An 18138-nucleotide genomic window follows, 5' to 3' on the forward strand; every position below is an offset into this window, starting at 1 on the left:
CCAATGCAAAAGCATTACACACTACTTAAGACCAATGGGCAGCGTCTCAGCAGGCCCCAGAAGTAAATTATTATAAAGCAGAGTCTCAAAGGAGTGATTTGACATGGAAGCCAGATGCCACATTACCAATCAATGCACTGTGATGCATCTGCAATTCCAGCTGTTGCATATGCAGCTGCATGTGCAATCATATAATACACATTTTACACATTACAACATGCACCACCACCTAGGAGAAATGTCAGCCAAGACTGCTGAATTGCATGGGTTGCTTGCGCAACGCCAAGCAGAGTCACAGAAGCCCGCATCTCAGATTAAATTGTCAGGGCTTGAATGCAGATTTACAGTGGATTCCAAAATGATTTTAGAGACAGTCATACAACCATCTCTTCCCGATGGCTCTGGAAACAGTTTAGGACCTTAAGCAGACTCATCCTTTATGGGTGGTGCACAAGAGCATATACAAGGGCACGTTCATAGCATTGGCAGACATGCCATAACTGGCTCAGCTACTGCCATTAAAGTATGTCTGGGTATCCTACCAAGGCCAAATGTTTTTCTATGCACCTATATTTATGACGGAACAAAGCAGTAGTTAAAATTCCCATGAAAAGGGAGATCCATTCAAATATTCCCAATGTAGCAGAGAAAAGCTAATCGCTACCACTCATGGTGGACTTTCATCTACCCATTTTGGGGCTACTGCAACCAGACAGCTGCTTCCTGACAGGTACTGATGGCCAGGTTTAAGGCAAGAAGTTAAAGTATACATAGCAAAACTATCACATCCGATAACTGGACAGTAAAAAATTAAAATGTAATTTTTTAAAAAGTCAGCACCTCAAAGGCAAGCTCCTTTTGATTAATTACTTGGATCACATTGGTCCACTACCAGCAAATATGTACAACTATATTCTAGTAATCGTGCACAAGGTTCACTTCTGAAGAGAGCAGACTGCAAATCAGTCATACAGGCACTGCAGGTGTAGCAATGGCAACTCAGGCACCCCCGGAGAAAGGCCTTAGAGACTTGGGGATCAGAGCTGCATTTTTCTAATCAGCTTCATCCAGAGTCTACTCCACCTGTAAACAAATCAGCTCTAAAGAGCTTCAGGCACTAGGAACTCCTGCCTCAATAGGTGTCCAACCATGGGTAATGTGTTGGAGCCATAGTTTAATATATTCAATGGACAAGCAAGTTCACACTTTACTGTGAGTATACTGTCCCCAGTAATCTGGTCTCCAGAATAGAGACCTGTTAAGAACTAGGCTCCAGACATTTGCACAGAAAGCTTAGTTTTATCCTTTTAATGACGTTAAACCTCCATGATTATGGGGTACCATGTGTACGTGCGATATTACAAGGTCTTGTTTACCAAACGTGAGCCCATTATGTGGCCCAAATACACTTTCTGGTAACTGCTCATTGCCATTCCAAACTGTTAGTCCTGAATTCCCAGCACAACATATTTCCCTAAAGCCATACCAAGCAGGGGATTACAAGTTTGATCAGAAGTTCCATCCAGAGCCATGTACATTGCTGATTTTTATGACTGAACAGGTATGGCTGGAAACTGTCCCCCTTTGGTCTACATGGGCTCAGCAAATCGGTGTAAACAAGTTGTCCTTAGCATGTAGATTTCCACATTTGATGCATTGCTCAAATTATACAGTTGGTCTACGTGCAGTAATACGAGCTTCTACCCAGATGGGAAGCAGGAAGGTGGCCATAGAGATGAAAAGGAACACGACACCAAACATTAGCTATGAGCCAGGGGGACCTGTATTGTGGGCTGTTCAAACAAATGGAAAGCAAGGACTAGTTTGGGCCCAGATCATGCTTTGAACTCCCACAACATCTCAGAGTCAAGCCATATCCATTGGTAAACTAGCAGAATGGCTTACAATCTCACCTGAATGAGGCGATGCATAGAAAGGACCGCTCTCATGCAGACATCTGATATAGTGCATGTGGCAGGCAGTCCGCTACCTGCAGCGCATTCGTCCACGACAGAAAACCTACACTTGGCCATAAGCCATAACTCAAATTCTGCAGACAGATGCAGTGCAGAAGGGATTCCATGCATTCGATTCCAATGATAAAGTGCTGGATCAGGGCTTCTATGCACTAAGATATGTAGTAGGATTGGTTCACAACGACTAGTCTAAGCAACCAATAAGCAGCAGTAAGTCTCTTCCAACAGAATTTCTGGATACCAAGCAGAGGAGTGCCAGGTTGGAATGCCATTTCATGGCCCAAACAGATGCACCAACTTGTCCACGGTTGCAATACCCCTAGCAATGTCAGATTCATTCCTTTTGCTCTGCGTGCTTAAGGTGTTGTGGCATTGTCTGCCTGGGTACCTGAAGTGGCAAGTGCGATACGCCTTCAAGCCACACCTATGATTTCTTAGGAACTATAATGCGGAAATGTGCACAACACTTGGGGCGGGGAGACGGTCGTGCCACACTTGCATGCATTTCACCTGCAAGTCCTGAATGACCACTGCACTCAAAGGTTCTACTTGCAAAGTGTGTGCATGCTGTGCAAGTCAGTTACTGGGAGAATAGCACTGAATGCACTCAATGTTACACCTATTGCTACAGGTCGCACAAGTTAAAATGTGCGTTTATCCACCTATAAAAGTTACAATTAAAAATCCTACCCTGACCAAGCCTCCATTTAAGGTCTTGAAATTTCTAAAACTAAGCCTGTATTTGGCACGTTTACAGAACATCCGCCTAATGCAGCAGTGAAGCACATGCCAAAGCAGTCAAGTGCTATTCACACGATAACTGACGACTCGTGGCTAACCGGCATAAATTATGCTTTTACTGCAGGATTGGTTGCTACTAAAACCCAAAAAAAAAAAAGGCCCGATGTGTTAAAAACAATTCTCGCCGACCAGTTGGCTGCTTAGGATATGGATCCTGTGCATAACAGGATGGGTGATCACTGCATCCATTGCCTTGAAGCTGATCGATTTCCTTTCAGAGCGGAACTATCCAGACGTCTTGGCTTTGAGAACTGTTTTGAACATTTTATTTCTTTAATTAGTAACATCAACCGTCAACATTGCCAGATGTGTGGTACGTTCTACTTCTTACCAGGAACTTGGAGTGTGTGTGTGTGGGGGGGGGGGCGGGGGGGGAAGGGGGCAGTTTGTCTTGGCAGAATACTTCTGAGAACAGAAGTGTGAGATTTTCAAGTGTGACTGTGCATAGATATCCTGCCAGTCACCGAAGCTCGTCGTGCGAACGTATCTGGGATAACAAATCGCCAACAGGACGTACAGAGGGCTACATCAGCAAGATTGCAAAACCATGTGGAACAGATGCCCCGTTCGCAAAGCCTGAATCAAGCAGTGCACAGGCAGGGTGGCACCCGCTTCCTCACTTCGACCTCTGGAGCCAACTGTTAGTTAAAGACTTATGCCTCGTTCCAAGAGTACATGGGTCACCCCAAAAATCGAATACAGAACAGGTGGACAGGGCTATCCCATTAGATTTGGTTTGCATCACCGCTTTTTGGCTTACCTGGAAGATTAAGGTTTCTAATTAACTGAAAATGATGCATTGACCTCAAGGCCCAAGTGCGAGCACACATCGCACATACGCGCTGGAGGATCTTAACCTGCACATCACTGGGTGACAAGGAACTGACATCAGGCCTTGCACAATCCCCTCGAATGTGCGGGCAGTTTTTAATGGTCGTGTAGGATTTGTATTGCTTGTCCTGGCAAGGCGAGAGTTCAGGAAAACCCCTTATTTGCAGTAAGTGTTGCAATGACCATGGAAGTCTCTAGGTGGCAGCATTGCACGCACCATATTAATGTTGGGAGGACTGAAGATTAGGACATTTTGGAACTGCTGGTTCACCGCAGTTCCCTGTAGGTTGCGCCAGTCAGCAAGCAGAACCCATAGGTTGGCTGACCAGACATCCTGGTTTTGCAAGAACTTTCCTGGCATTTGGTGCTCTGTTCCCCTTTCTCAAGATTGTTCCCATTGGAAACCGCTGTGGTCCCATTTTTTGTAGTGGGTATTCATGGCTGGCAGACAGGAATGCACAACACAATTTTGCACAAAAGAATACTGCATTTTGTAATTTAAGATAGTGTTCAAATGAACGCAACACTAACACTCACAACTCCCTTCTGCAAACGCGGCTAAGTGTAGTGCCTTGACAGCCACTGTCAAGAGTTGGTCCCACTACCCTGTCCCTTTTTAACTTTTTAAGTCGTGTCAACCTACCCATCAGTGCAGTGGCTGAATGGATCAAATACTATGCTCTGAATGGTCCGGATCCAGTGATTGGTAGCAGCTGCTGCCCTTGATATGGACTAGGTTGGATTTCTTTCAATGTTTGAAAATGCTCTCCAATGTAAACATGTGAGTGCTGGAACACCAGTACTTGGCAGTCACGTGGTACCATTATGTACCCGATAACTGCAAGACGGAATGCAAATCATGGTTGGCCATCAGATCAAACAACTTGGCTTCGTTCTGATCCTAAAAAAGGAGATGCATTTTTGAGGGCCAGTTCTAAAAAGGTTCTCGCTCATTTTACACACGTTCCCTTTATCTTACACCGTGTATAAGACGGCATGACTAGGGAGATAGATTTTGCGAGCATACAAAGTGGAGAATGCCACCCTGCGATATTAACCTGCCGAGAGGTTTTCAGCTGTCTTAATTGCACGGCAGGATATTTTGGGCGAGAGGCAGGCATCCGATGTATTAGACCATCCCTCTTTCCTCCACTGGCCTATTGGCAGAAATGTCCACCTGTGATGTGGGATTACTCGGAAAAGGAGTTTAAGGTTGGGTATGATTAACATGTTTACAGGTGAAAGCAGAGTACAGAAGGGGATTAGAGGGCATGAAGCCTGATCGGAAACAGGGTGAACGGTTAGATCGTTGGGAGTGGCAGGCAGTTCACAGCAAACAAGCCCATTGTCTAAATTCTATGTTGCATGTGTACATGTACAAAAAAGTACACATCTTTTTGCCAGTTCCTGAAATAAAAAGTGTCTTGGAATATATAAAAATCCTGCTTTAAGGGGAGATCATCCGCTGCCAGGCAAAGCCCTAAAGGACAAGGCCTTTGCTACACTCTGCTGCTCGACATAGCTCCCTGGCGCAGTCAAGGTAAGCCTTCCAGCTGCCTCCTATTCATATCCCCCTAGTCTCGCTAATCGTTCAGCCCGCAACGCACATCTTTGCTCATGCACTCAACTGGCCCTACCCACCTACATACCTAGCACAAACATTCCCAACAAGCGTCTGGGGAGCAGGTGTTGGACTACTATATCCTCGGCCACCCCCACCATTTGCTCGCCTGGCTCTGCAGAACAGTGAACCCAGCAGCATACTTTAGTCTCTCCACCATCTTGCTCCTATGCCTGTATGCTTAGAGACTTCTGTACACTGGACGTTGAGACCCACGCCTCAAAAACAACTGCACCTCTGGCACATTGCATCAATCCTGTGGTGTTCTGGCCTAATGCCCCTACTACTCCATGGCCTCTACAATATGCCAGCAACCTGTTGCCCCCAATATGCCAGGGCCTGCCCCCACCACCATACAGACCACCCTCAAGTGTGCCTTAATCAATGCCTGCTCAGTTCCTGCACACACCTTGGACATCCATGGCCTAATCCTTAACACCGACCTCATGATTACTGAAGCCTGGTTGAATAGGCCCTGCCCTCTCTGGCCATCCTGGACAGATGCACCATCTACAGGCAAGACCGACCCCCTTAGGTGGGGGAGTAGCCATCGCCAAAGAAAACTAACTATTAAGAGGATAGAAGGTGAACTTTGCCACAGCTGGGATTACCTTCCTCTCAAAATTAATCCCACCCAACCTAACCTTGGCCCTCCACATTGTCTAATGACCACTTTGCCCGATCACTGAATTCCAGGAATCCCTCATCCAAGCACTCAACGAATCTAAAAAAAAAAAATCCTAAATCCTACTCACATGTGAGCTTAGGCCACAATACTCTGTGCTGCCGCTCGGAATAAAGCCCTCGCCACATTGGGGTTCTTGCAAACCATCTCTGGTCCTACCCACATTAAAGGATGCTCCCTAGATTGGGTCTCCCACCACAACTGCCCAGTGCCAATTACTGAAAATTCTCATCCCTTGGACAGACCACCACTACATACAATTTGACCTAAACACCTCCAGAGGGCCCCCCACAGCCCACTTCCCTTCTTCCTGCAGCTCCCATCAACTAACCATAGAAAGAATAACACCCCTCCTTGAGGTGCCAGCTCTCCAAGCCCATTTCTGAATTGACCACGACTCTTGCTAACACCTTTAAACTGGCTATCACTCAGTTGATGCCATCGCCCCCCCCCTCTCATAAAAGCAAAGAAAGCCAAGCACACCAACGCATGGTTCTCCTAAGAGCTTCGAGCCACGAAGCGAGCTGCCCTCTCAGCTTGTAAAAATGACGATACTAAATGTGCCTTTAAGACCATCTCTACAGCCATTATCCTTTCCAAATCCAACAGGATTGCCAATGCCAAATCCACAACTAAAGACATTTTCAGGTAACTTGAAACTCCATCCACCCCACCTTCCACCATAGTGAAAGATAAAGTATAGTGCAACGACATCCAAACTGCCATGCTTAATAAATTAACACCCTGCAAACCAAAGTCCAGGCACACCAAAAAGCCCCAACCCTCCTAATTGCTGACCAGAATAATAACAGGTAAAGTCGAAAATCAACTCCTCCCTGCTACTCGACTTCAAGGCCATCACTGAATCTGAGGTCATCATGCTCCTAAAACCAAACCCTCCAACTGCAAAGGCGACGTTTGCCCTGCTCAACTAGTCAAACACTGGCCCTACCCTTGCCCCCTTCCTCATGGCTTTCATAAATGCTTCATTTCAGGCTGGCCATGTTCCAACTGATCTGAAGGAAGCCTGTGTTTGTCCGCTCCTCAAAAACCCTCCCTTGACCCCATCGGTACCAGGGAACTATGGGCCCATCACCACTGCCCCCCCTTTCTACTGAAAATATTAGACAAAGCGGCTTACCAGCAATTTCAAAATTTACTTGAGGACAATCACCTTTTGGGCCTTTGGCAGTCTGGATTCAGCTCTCTACATGGGACTGAAACGGCTCTCCTCGGCCTGAAAAATCAAATGGACGACATCCGAGATGCTGGAAAACCAGCACTCCTGCTGCTGATCAGCTGCATTCGACCTCGTGGATCATAACATTGCCACCATCTCTCAATAGCAGCCAACTTCTCCCCAAGACATGCGCATGCATCACCTCTTTCCTACAGGAAATAGGCATGAAAGTCCTGACTCAGCATGCACCTCCCCCAGTCACACAAAATGGGAGTGCCCCAGAGCTCCTGAATAACGCCCACTCTCTATAACCTGTTCACCCGGCCTCTTCAATCTCCTTGATGCCTTGGGCATCTCATACACCAATTATGCCGATGACACCCACGTACTCATCCTGCTCACAGGTGACAGAACACCCTCAACTCCATTTACTCCACCATCCAAGCCTGGATGGCAGATAATATTGAGTTTATGACTCAATATTGACAAGACCGAGCTCCTACTTGGGTCACTGACCATTCTGGGTAACCTCAAACAATATTGCTCCTTCACCATCGACAACATACCCATTGCTGTGTCCCAAACAGTCAAGACTCTAGGAGTCGCTACTCCAATCACCATGGACAGGCAAGTCAATACCATAGCCTTGCCCTCGGCATACTATTCAAAACTGATCAATGCAGCAAGACCCTTCCATCCGAGAATGGCCTCACCATTGCCAGGCCTTGCTACGATCCAGGTTGGACTATTGCAATGCTCTCCTTGGTGGCACATCCAGTACAAATATTGCTAGGCTCCAACACGCCCAAAACAGTGCCCTTAGGGCCGCCACAGGTTTATCCAAGAAGGACCACATTTCTGATCTTAGAAGGTCCACTGGCTGCCCATTAGGCAGAGAATCATTTTTAAAATCCTCGCCCATAAATGTCACCATGACCTTGCTCCTCCTTACCTCGCCCATCCTGGCCGACCCCATCCTTCCAGAACTACCTACACCAACCTGATTTCAAGCCCCAAGACCTGCAGAGTACATGCGGGCGGCACCAGCTTCCCAGCTATAGCAGCCTACACTGGAATGCCCCACCTACGCACCTTAGGGCGATTGCGGAAGGCCAGGTGAGTCAAAGACATTAAACCAGGCTGTTGGACCACTTGCTTTGACTTCTGCCAGCGGCACATGTAACCCCGTTCTGATTCTGCAACTAAGTACCTCACGTTCTCCATGTATCCACAATCTTGCCTGTGTACACCTTCATGTTTAGTGCCTCGATGCCTTCGGGCTGCAGTGTGCTCTATAAATGTAAAAAATGAATAGATATAAAAATTGAGGGTCTTTACCAATAACAAAATGTAGGTTTATTTTACTGCAGCAATAAAATGTTAAAATACTTGGTGCTGCGAGGTGTAGTAATATGGTACTTTGACGTGGACTTTGCGCAGTTAAGTGGCAGATTGTGTTGAAATACACTCTGCAAAAAGTGCTGTGTTTGTACACCGCTGCATCTGGTTGGGAGAAACAAAACCTAAAATGCTTACCATTGTCAGACCCCCTTTAGGTTAACCACAAAAGGTGGTGATCAGAAAACCAGGAATCGTATTAGAGTAATGCATTTAAGGACTATGCAACAGCTGGAAGAGGCCACCAATGCATACCTGTGGTACTCGGGGCAGTCCGACTTAACAGGGAAACATTGGCCTTATGCACCAGGGGGAGTGGAAAATTACTGTGCCCAACTAAAGTATTGGATAGCAGCACAAGCACCATACGCAGAGTTTTAATTCATGCAGGACACTCCTGATCAGCGGCGTAGTATGATCGCTGGTGATGCCAACGTTGCTTGACCCTGCTAGTGCGACTGCTGACTTGGAGCAAACGCGAGTCTCCTGAAAGCAACTCATCCTTTCCATGGTGGTTTCCCCTCCCAGGCTTCCCCAGGGTGGATGCCGTTACAGAGTGGAAGTGGGTGTGTAATGGATTCGATATGCTAGAGTGCATGTATGCGCATTATATGCCTGGCTTGATGCACCACAGGTCATCACAATGGGTACAGTACAGGATCTGTGGGTGGAGTTCCCGTTAAGCCCGTGCAGACTTCAGTGAGCACGCATGGGGCCCGAAGTACTGTCAACATTCTACAACCTGGTCCAGGACCATGCATATGTGCCTCCAAGTAAGACCCCCGTGCTAAATGGCCATGAGACATGGACCTCGATATTACAGACGAGACCCACTCTGGATTCTGTCCGATACAGCTCCCCCCAGGCAGACAAACATCGCTCCCTAGCCCATGCAGCGTTTGTCCTAGATGCATAGCAACCAATGACAGGTACCATCATATGGTATGTGATAGTCCTAAACTTGGCGACTTGTCTGCATATCCACTGATGTTCTTGGTTCGACTGTTGCCACCCCAATACAATGTCTCTTCCATGTATTTGAGATCTAGGGACGGGGTGGAGGGGCAAGCGAAAACATGCTAGTCTGTTCGCTACTGGTGGTGCGCTACATATTGCTATTGTGACTCGGCCCAGACGATTGAGTAGTGGCTGTGTGCAGTTACATGGGCTAACAGAACAGTGGGCAACGATGCAGCAGCCAGGGAGTCACCCGACCGACATTTGGAAACCCTTAAAGTTTACCTGCAGGAGGGGTGGGGGCCCTAACCAGATTAGCTGGGCTGCATTCTTGGATATGTTCCCTATTACTGTAAATTGATGGCTGTTAATCCCTGCCCTGTGTTACTGTATGCTGCAACGCAAATCCAATTGTTAAGCCCCCGCTGTAAACACCAAGATGTTACTGGACTTTAGGCTTAATTTGGTCGTTATGCTGTACTGCCGAAACTGTCACCAAGTGCATTAAGTAAAAAAAAAATAAAAAAAATAGGATCGCGCAAGTGTAGTGTGCGTACTCGGAGGCAAATGTGTGCATGTGGTGTGTGGGTCAGTCATGCACTTGTGCAGGCCGTGTTTGCCACGGTTAGAGACGTATTGGGGACGGCTTCTCTTCACTGGTGTTAAGTGTCAGAATCGTGACTTCACGTTTCAGCATCCCATTCCCACAGCACACCAAAGTGTTATAGTCAACAGTACGTGTTGGTAAAGTGAACATGTTTTATGGACTATAGTCAATTCCATATACACCAGTTTGAAATTGATACTACAATTTGGGTTTTGCCCAAGTTCACGGCATTCTGGCAATGTTAAACTGGACTGCCAGTGCAAGCATACCAATGGAAGATGTCGGTTCTACGTCACATGAAAGTGCTCAAACAATTCTAGAGAACACGGATGTTCGGTCATGTTTGCAGTATGGTATTGGTTGTGTTGCATGTGGTTTTCAGGGATGACAATTCATAAGTCACATGCTCTGCCATCAAAATAAACACCACTCTAGGTGTGGTGCTGCCCCTTTAAGGGAATAGCACATGGCAGCGTGATGTTGCATGCTGCCACGTGCTCTATAAATAGAAGGGGCGTTCCAGCTGCGGGATTTGCGACCGGGGAGCCCGAGCCCGTCACATCGCCTCCATGTGAGTTCTGGAGGGATGGAGGCCCGGGGCTCATTGAGCACTATGGTGGGGGCATAGAGTTCCCACGCAGATACAACAGTGGCGAGGCCAGAAAACATGCCCGGACCCGGCAGCGATTTAATATCCTCTTTCACTGAATGAGGCACGGATCTCTTGTTCATGTTAGTGACCAAATTAGAAGAGTAAAACCAGGACGGGGCAACTAACATAAGCAGGACCCTCGTGAAAGTGGCTGTCAAACTGTTCACTGGATCACATTCAGGGAGGCGATGAATTATACTAGTTTTTCCCGAAGTGTTATTTGGAACAGTGTTTTTAACAAACACTTTTTGGGGTCCACCTTTCAGTGTGGAGGCTGGATCTTGCTCTGGTGCCAATTAATGGATGACCTCAAACAGCGATATTCATAGAAGATTCCTCATACTATATGGGGGCTTCTGTCCAGGCGTGGGGTGTATGGGACTGCTGCCCATTTCTGGGTTGACTGTTTTGTGTTTCAGGAGAACTTGGGGGCCACATTTCAGAGGAATTTTTTTTTTCTTTTATTGACCTTCATATGAAGTGTGGTCCCCGAGTTACAAATCACTCGTTGGTCCAAAAAAAAGGGGTTCGTAAAAAACAAACAAGGAACTTCATCCATAGTACAGTGTTTGTATGGTCTAGTTCACGGGTATCCCTGGTTGATTTCTGGGATATCCTTAGTTAAAAGGTGGTCAACCGGTTTCGATGATGGCTATTTTTCATCTTCAGGACCATGATTTTAGCTTGTCTCAGGGAGATCAGGGGTAGGTGGGGGGGTGCGGGGCCATCATCCCAAACCAAAGTGGGTTTTGAGTCTTGAGGGCACCGATTTCTTATTCTTAATCTAAGGGAGTGCTTTTTTGATTTAGAATAAATTAGAGAACATTAGGATTAACTGAACAGTCATTTATGGTCGTTCTGGCTATTTGACTCTTGATGCCGGTTACCTTATAACAGCTCGGCGCGTGCAGGCTGTTAGCCGGGTTTTTAATCGGCTGTGGTAGTGAGTCTCTCGAATCCTGTAAGACAGCAAAAACGGGGTGTACGTCAGGAGTTTTATGCCACAAGCCCCTCTGTCTGGTGTTCAAAATACCATAAGGGTGGGTTCATTGAACCGGGCGCATGTCATCCTGTTATTTCAAGCGCAATCTTTTAAAGTGACAGGTGGCCTATAATCTGTGGATCAATGGGCGCCCTGTGGGAATGCCGATCGTGTGCACAGTTGCCCAAGTGGCATGGTGCAGCTCATGATGAGCGCGGGAGAGCTTCGTTCGCTTGGGAAGCCTAGTTCTCTTTTGAAAGTGCATGGATCATTTGTGATAACTCGCTTGGAAAGCTTCTGAGAAGCACATGGATCTCATTCGCGATCGCGTGCATGGAAGCCGGGATGGCAAACCATTGCTTAAGTTTGTGCGCGGAGGGTGAATTGGGAGCGGACATATGCCCCATTTTTGCTGTCTTACAGGATTCGAGAGACAGACTACCACAGCCGATTAAAAACCCGGCTAACAGCCTGCACACGCCAGAGCTGTTATAGGTAACCACCAGCAATTCATGCCATCAAAAGTCAAAAATAGCCAGAACGACCATAAATGACTGTTCACCCTAATGTTCTCTAATTTACTCTAAATAATCAAAAACTCCCTTATTAGATTAAGAATAAGAAATTAGTGCCCTCAAGACTCAAAACCTACTTTGGTTTGGGATGATGGCCCCGCACCGCCCCACCTACCCCTGATCTCCCTGAGACAAGCTAAAATCATGGTCCTGAAGATGAAAAATAGCCATCATCGAAACCGGTTGACCACCTTTTAACTAAGGATATCCCAGAAATCAACCAGGGATACCCGTGAACTAGACCATACAAACACCGTACTATGGATGAAGTTCCTTGTTTATTTTTTAAAAACACCTGTTTTTTGGACCAACGAGTGATTTGTAACTCGGGGACCACACTTCCTATGAAGGTCAAGAAAAAAAAAAAAAAACATTCCTCTGAAATGTGGCCTCCAAGTTCTTCTGAAACAAAAAAACAGTCAACCCAAAAATGGGCAGCAGTCCCATACACCCCACGCCCAAGGACAGAAACCCCCATATAGTATGAGGAATCTTCTGTGATTATTGCTCTTTGAGGTCATCTATTAATTGGCACCAGAGCAAGATCCAGCCTCCACACTGAAACATATGAACACTTTTGGGGGGTCCACCTTTTTTCAAACTGTTCAACCACAATAAAGGCATTAGACAAACTGATCTTATACAGTATCTCTTCTTTGCGAGATTGTGAACTCGAAACAGTGTTGTTTGTCACCCCTTCCTGGGAACATGGTATCTCCCAGGGCTTGTGCTATGGTCACATAGTGGTGACCATGTGACTGAAATAGGGAGGAGCCAGTTCTGGCTCGTCAGTCCATGCATCCTTCTCCTGTTGGCTGTGTGTTACTGCAGCACGATGCTGGTGCTGCAGGCCAGGTGCTGCAGGGCCCCATGCCTCGACAGTGCCCCTGCTGAGCAATGCTGTCCCCGACGCCCTGTCCACTGGAATGCAACAGAGCCCATGCAGGGCAACTGTTGTCATGCTGAAGGATTCTTGTTGCTAGTCGCATGGATTCTTGTTGCTAGTCGCATGGCCTTCCTAAATGAGTTGCAGCAAAGGTCGGTTTCTTCTTGAATGGCTTTTCAGATGTCGTAATTTAGACCTCCCCAACTTCACCTAAAGTACCCCTCTGATCCTTGCGATAAGCCCCATCCACAAAGCATCAGGCAATATTTTGCAGAGTAAAGATTACAAGGAGCCAGTTGTAGCTGTGCACAGCAGACCACACCCAAGCTCCCCATTACTACTTTGCTGCCTGACCACCATTTACGGTCCCTCGGAAGGAGTAGCTTGCATTTGAGCAATCCAATGGTGCAAACCAAACACCTCAATATGAAGGTGGCTATCTATTTCCAGGCGGAAGCTAGTACAAATGTTTTGACAGAGCCTGGAGGTGGAGAACCAGAGGCCCAGTTCTCACACTAGAGAGCCAACTTGAGATAAACAAATGGCAGCAATCAGCCAATGCATGGACGCAGGCCCAACATGGTCCATCCAATGTTGGGCTCTAGATGAGCCACAAGGGAAAGCCCATTTTGTCAAAGGTCACTGCAGGGTTGGTGGAGCGAGTGCAAACTGGAATTATTTTAGGGATTTGTCTCAAGAGAATAAACCAGGCTGCGAACAGCGCTGGTAGATGCATAGAAATGCTGCCTATGCAACGTGTAGCTTTAGTACAGTTTGCAGTTAGGCAGAGGCACTAGGGATACAAGAAAACAGACGAGCAGTGGCAGCAAACAAAGCAACTGAGGGATTTACTGAATATAAAAATCAAATACTGGAGGCAGCAATAGGTAACCATGCAAAAAGATCTTGCAATCACATTTTCCAAGAGTTGTCACGCACAAGGAAGCATGCAGGGCTACTGGCATTGCTGAGCTCCCACATGAATGCAATACACCTACGACAATACTAAAATGTTCACCCGCTGGTAGTTTGATCATGGTGGTAGAATCTAAGGCACCACATTTTAATAAAGCAAGCATTATCAAAGCAAATCTGCGGAGGCTCCTGTAAAGTAGAACCTTCATGTATCTACAAAGCCACCATAGCGGAGACAGCCTTTGGGGTACTGCCATGATATGCCAAATGAAGGCCCAAACAGTCAAAAACACCAAGCTTAGTCAGATGCTAGATGGAATTTAAAGGTTTTTATAACTGGAGTGTTTATGTTCACTTAACAGACCAGCAATTTTGGGACCTCAGGTGCAGTTAAAACAGGGTCGGACTGGGACAAGAAATAGGCCTGCTGGTGACCCAAAGAAAAGTTTCCCACCCCGCACCTCAAAAAAGTGGCCCGCCCCTTGCCTCACGACCCGACCCTTGACCTCTGATATCACAACAGTTCACCCCTTGACAAAACAGGAAGTCGCATAAAATAGCATTGTTCCCAAGTACACCAAATTACTTTGAATCCACGCAGACGTCCAAGGCCAAATGATTAACTTGTTATTGTATAGCACTTCTGCTTAAGCTCTTTTTTATATAACAAATATGCATACAATATCACCCAACCTGTCTTGGTACTCATTTTATCGACCAAAGGATGAAAGGCTTTGATTTCCTTCCAACATGGCCATAAACCGACCCACTCCTCGGACGATTTCGGCCGGCCACGGGCCGAAAGTCCGAGGTCAATCCAACCCGGAGCTCAAACTACAGTTGTGGCATTTGGATTTACGTGAGGATAGCAACCGGTCTCCTTCACGATGGAAGGAACGTCTGGCGTTTAAAAAAAAAAACTAAAATACCAAGTCATTTCCATGAACTCAATTACCACCAAGTAAACTTAAATGACATGGAACCATTCTGAACAACTCTACTGAAGCCAGCTGCTGCCAAAGTTGTGCCCTTGTAAAATGCAATATTTTGAAAGCATATGTTTAGTCTTTAGTTGTGCTTTTTATTGAGGGAACACAGGGTCATCCACTTCAAACAAAAGGTTTACGTCACCATTTCAAATGCATTTTGAAGTGTGAGTTTGTGTTTTTAATTTAAAGAGTACAGCACGGCCAATGGCCCAATTAAAGGTTCTTCTGAATATTCCTGGACCTAAAGCCACTTATTCAATGCATGTTTACCTAGCAAGCACTAACTGATGCTTTCCTTCCCCAAAAAGCCCCCTTTTTGCACATGAGTAAATCTGTTGTCCCCCATGGGGATATAATTCTGGGTATTCGCAAAATCACAGACAACCGATTAAAAACGTCTATCAAAACACTACCAAAGAAAATGAACATTGTTAAGGTCAACTTAATGTATGGTATAACTTAAACATGTACAATCAGCAGTGATGAAACAGATCGCCATCATCCAGCCAACCACAGCCGCATTTATAGCAAACACGCTAATAGTGCATTCACAAAGGATTTGTTGGTTGTCACAGTAAAACATTAGTGACAAAGCTGCAATCATTAATTTTCAGGCCATCTCACAACAGGTGCTGCCAGGGTCCTGCTGTGGTGTGGCCATCAATTCCTGGAGGAAATGTGGAGAGGATGTGTGCAAGGCTAAAACACTGGCGTGTAGGCATCCATAAAAAAAAACCTCATCTTTATATTGATACATTAGATGCCACAAACAAACCCAGGTGTCAACCTAAACTGACATCTCAGGACTAAGTCCATCTTTACAGAGGAGAAACATTGACAGAATATTGAAGCACATACCACTGTTTTGAATGTTTGTCAATTAAACCAGCCAGGTCTCCTCCTTCACAGTATTCCATCACAATGTAGAGCATGCCTTTGACTCGATCATAGATCTTATCGTAATATCGAACAATGTTGGGATGCCTCATCTCACGGAGCACAGCAACTTCAGACTTTAGCTTCTGCTTCTCCTTGTCAGACACATTACAAAAGTTCATCTCTTTCCAAAGCAGAATCTAAAACAGAAAAAAAGATGCATTTAAATCTCCAACAAAAAGAATTATGAAAGTTTCCCCATGGTCAGCGCACATAGTGAAAACAGCCGTTTACATCGTGAGCTAGGCAAGATTATAGGGCCAAAAAGCCAATAAAGTGATGTGCCTTATATGCAACAAGTGAACAAACGGTGATCACCCCACATCTTGTGTGAGTCGCTTATCCAGCCCTTTATTTTCCTTTTGTAACATGTAACTTTTTTAGCACTAAAAAGTACACTTCCCAGAATGCAGGAACTGACATTTTGCTCCAGCTTTCAGTATAGACAGTAGTAGCTATACACTGGCTACCTACCACTCCCCAGCCCCACTGGTGCTTATCAACATATCTGAGACCATAACCGAGCCGGTGCAAAAAAAAGCACGACATCTAAAAAATAATGATTTATAAAACAGGCCATTTCAAGTGATCTTGAAGTGCGAGCGCGCAAGCCTTCAATGTGTTAAAGGGAGGTTTACTGTCCAGCATGAACATTCCAACTAATGCATTTAAGTGGTAGTGGTTTAAACGGGGCATGCCACTGCGTCATGAGGTTTAGGGCTTTGTCAGGGTACCCATACATTTTACACCAAATTAGGTCAAGCTCTAGGAATTTTCATCTGGATGGTCCAGGATGATCTTAGGACCCACTCCCCTCTAACCCCCCCGCCCCCAACCCCAAACTTCCATTTGGTGTGGGTGGAGTACCCAAAACAATGCTTTTCAGTTGAGCCAGATTTCTCAGATCCCTAATCCAGCAAAAAAGTATTTGGAGATCTGGAAAAATCTGTTTGCACCCTTATTCAGTCCGTTAGACAGATAGTGCAGAAGCATAGATTTGAAGACCAGTTCTTTGGACCAGGCGACATTTACCTGCATCGCTACTTGAATGTAAAGATGCATGTTAGGATTGCAATACGTGGCAGATATAAGGCAAAGTGCTCCTTGGGCAAGACTGAGATCATAACAGGAGTAGTTCATGGCCGTCACAAGTACTAACACCCGTTACAGGGTTGTTTAGGTTGTCTCCAAGCGGCCTTAGGTTTTTCTACTATTGGGAGTTTGGTGTTTAGGTGCATGACTGGCTGGCAACAGCTTGGCCACCACCAGGCTTTGTGGACATGAAGTGATTGCCCAGGATCACTCAATTTCAAGTGGGAAATCTGTTCCTGCCTTCCAAAAGTCACATGCTCTGCAGTACCCCTTGCAAAGTATTCTGCCCTCTACCATCTGGCCCCTCATGACCTTCATTGGCTACTCTTCCCATATTTATAAGGAAAACTATTGTCAAATCATGAAATCTGTATACCGCAGACCCCTGATCAAGAGCCCAAGATGTTAATAATCCCAGTTAATCATGCCCTATGAATAAAAGTCGTATACTTTCTGTAACAATGCTTCAATTGAGCTATATAAACAGTAAATAGCAAAATAAGCAGGACAAAGTGTGGCAACAATGTACCCATCTTCCCTTCCCACCTGCTGCCCCCTTTCTATTCTATCCACTCCCTCCCTTTTATCCCCAGTCATCTTCCATCAGCTCACCCTGACCACCAATTTAACTATCCCATCCTACCCCCCACAATGACTTCTTGGGCTGGCGAGGATGCTTCCTCCTGCCAGGGCCGATTGTGTGTGCTCTACTGCCCTAAACACTGGCTATGGAGAGGTGCTTGTGCTCCTGCCACCTTGCTGTAAAACTTACCACAAAAGGGATAAGTACTCAAAGGCATCTAGGGAACAAATGAGTAGCGAAACACAGGGAGGTCCCCCAGATGAACCATTAATCAAATAGTTCAATGACCCAGTCTTAACTGATACTGGGTCCTATTCCATAGGGTATAGGAATCACAACAAGGAACAGAACACAGTGAATAGTATTTTTCTTTTTGTACTAAAACTTTCATAATTACATAGGCCGTTGGTCCTATGGTTACAAGCTAAAAAACCACATAAATACATATATCAATATGGAAAATGCATGTAGC

The 18138-nt window shown here is 45.9% G+C and overlaps 1 protein-coding gene across 1 annotated transcript in view; it reads right to left on the reverse strand.

The window, feature by feature from the left end:
* LOC138468115 (serine/threonine-protein kinase Nek2-like) overlaps window positions 1–18138 on the reverse strand; it is a 293190-nt gene that overhangs the window by 264704 nt on the left and 10348 nt on the right. Inside the window, exon 2 of the mRNA XM_069608532.1 lies at window positions 15914–16131. Within this exon, the coding sequence (XP_069464633.1) occupies window positions 15914–16131 (218 nt within the window). The remainder of the gene's footprint in view (window positions 1–15913; window positions 16132–18138) is intronic.

The sequence above is a fragment of the Ambystoma mexicanum genome, chromosome 4q, assembly GCF_040938575.1.
Source record: "Ambystoma mexicanum isolate Mex_15411 chromosome 4q, UKY_AmexF1_1, whole genome shotgun sequence".
Lineage (NCBI taxonomy): Eukaryota > Metazoa > Chordata > Amphibia > Caudata > Ambystomatidae > Ambystoma > Ambystoma mexicanum.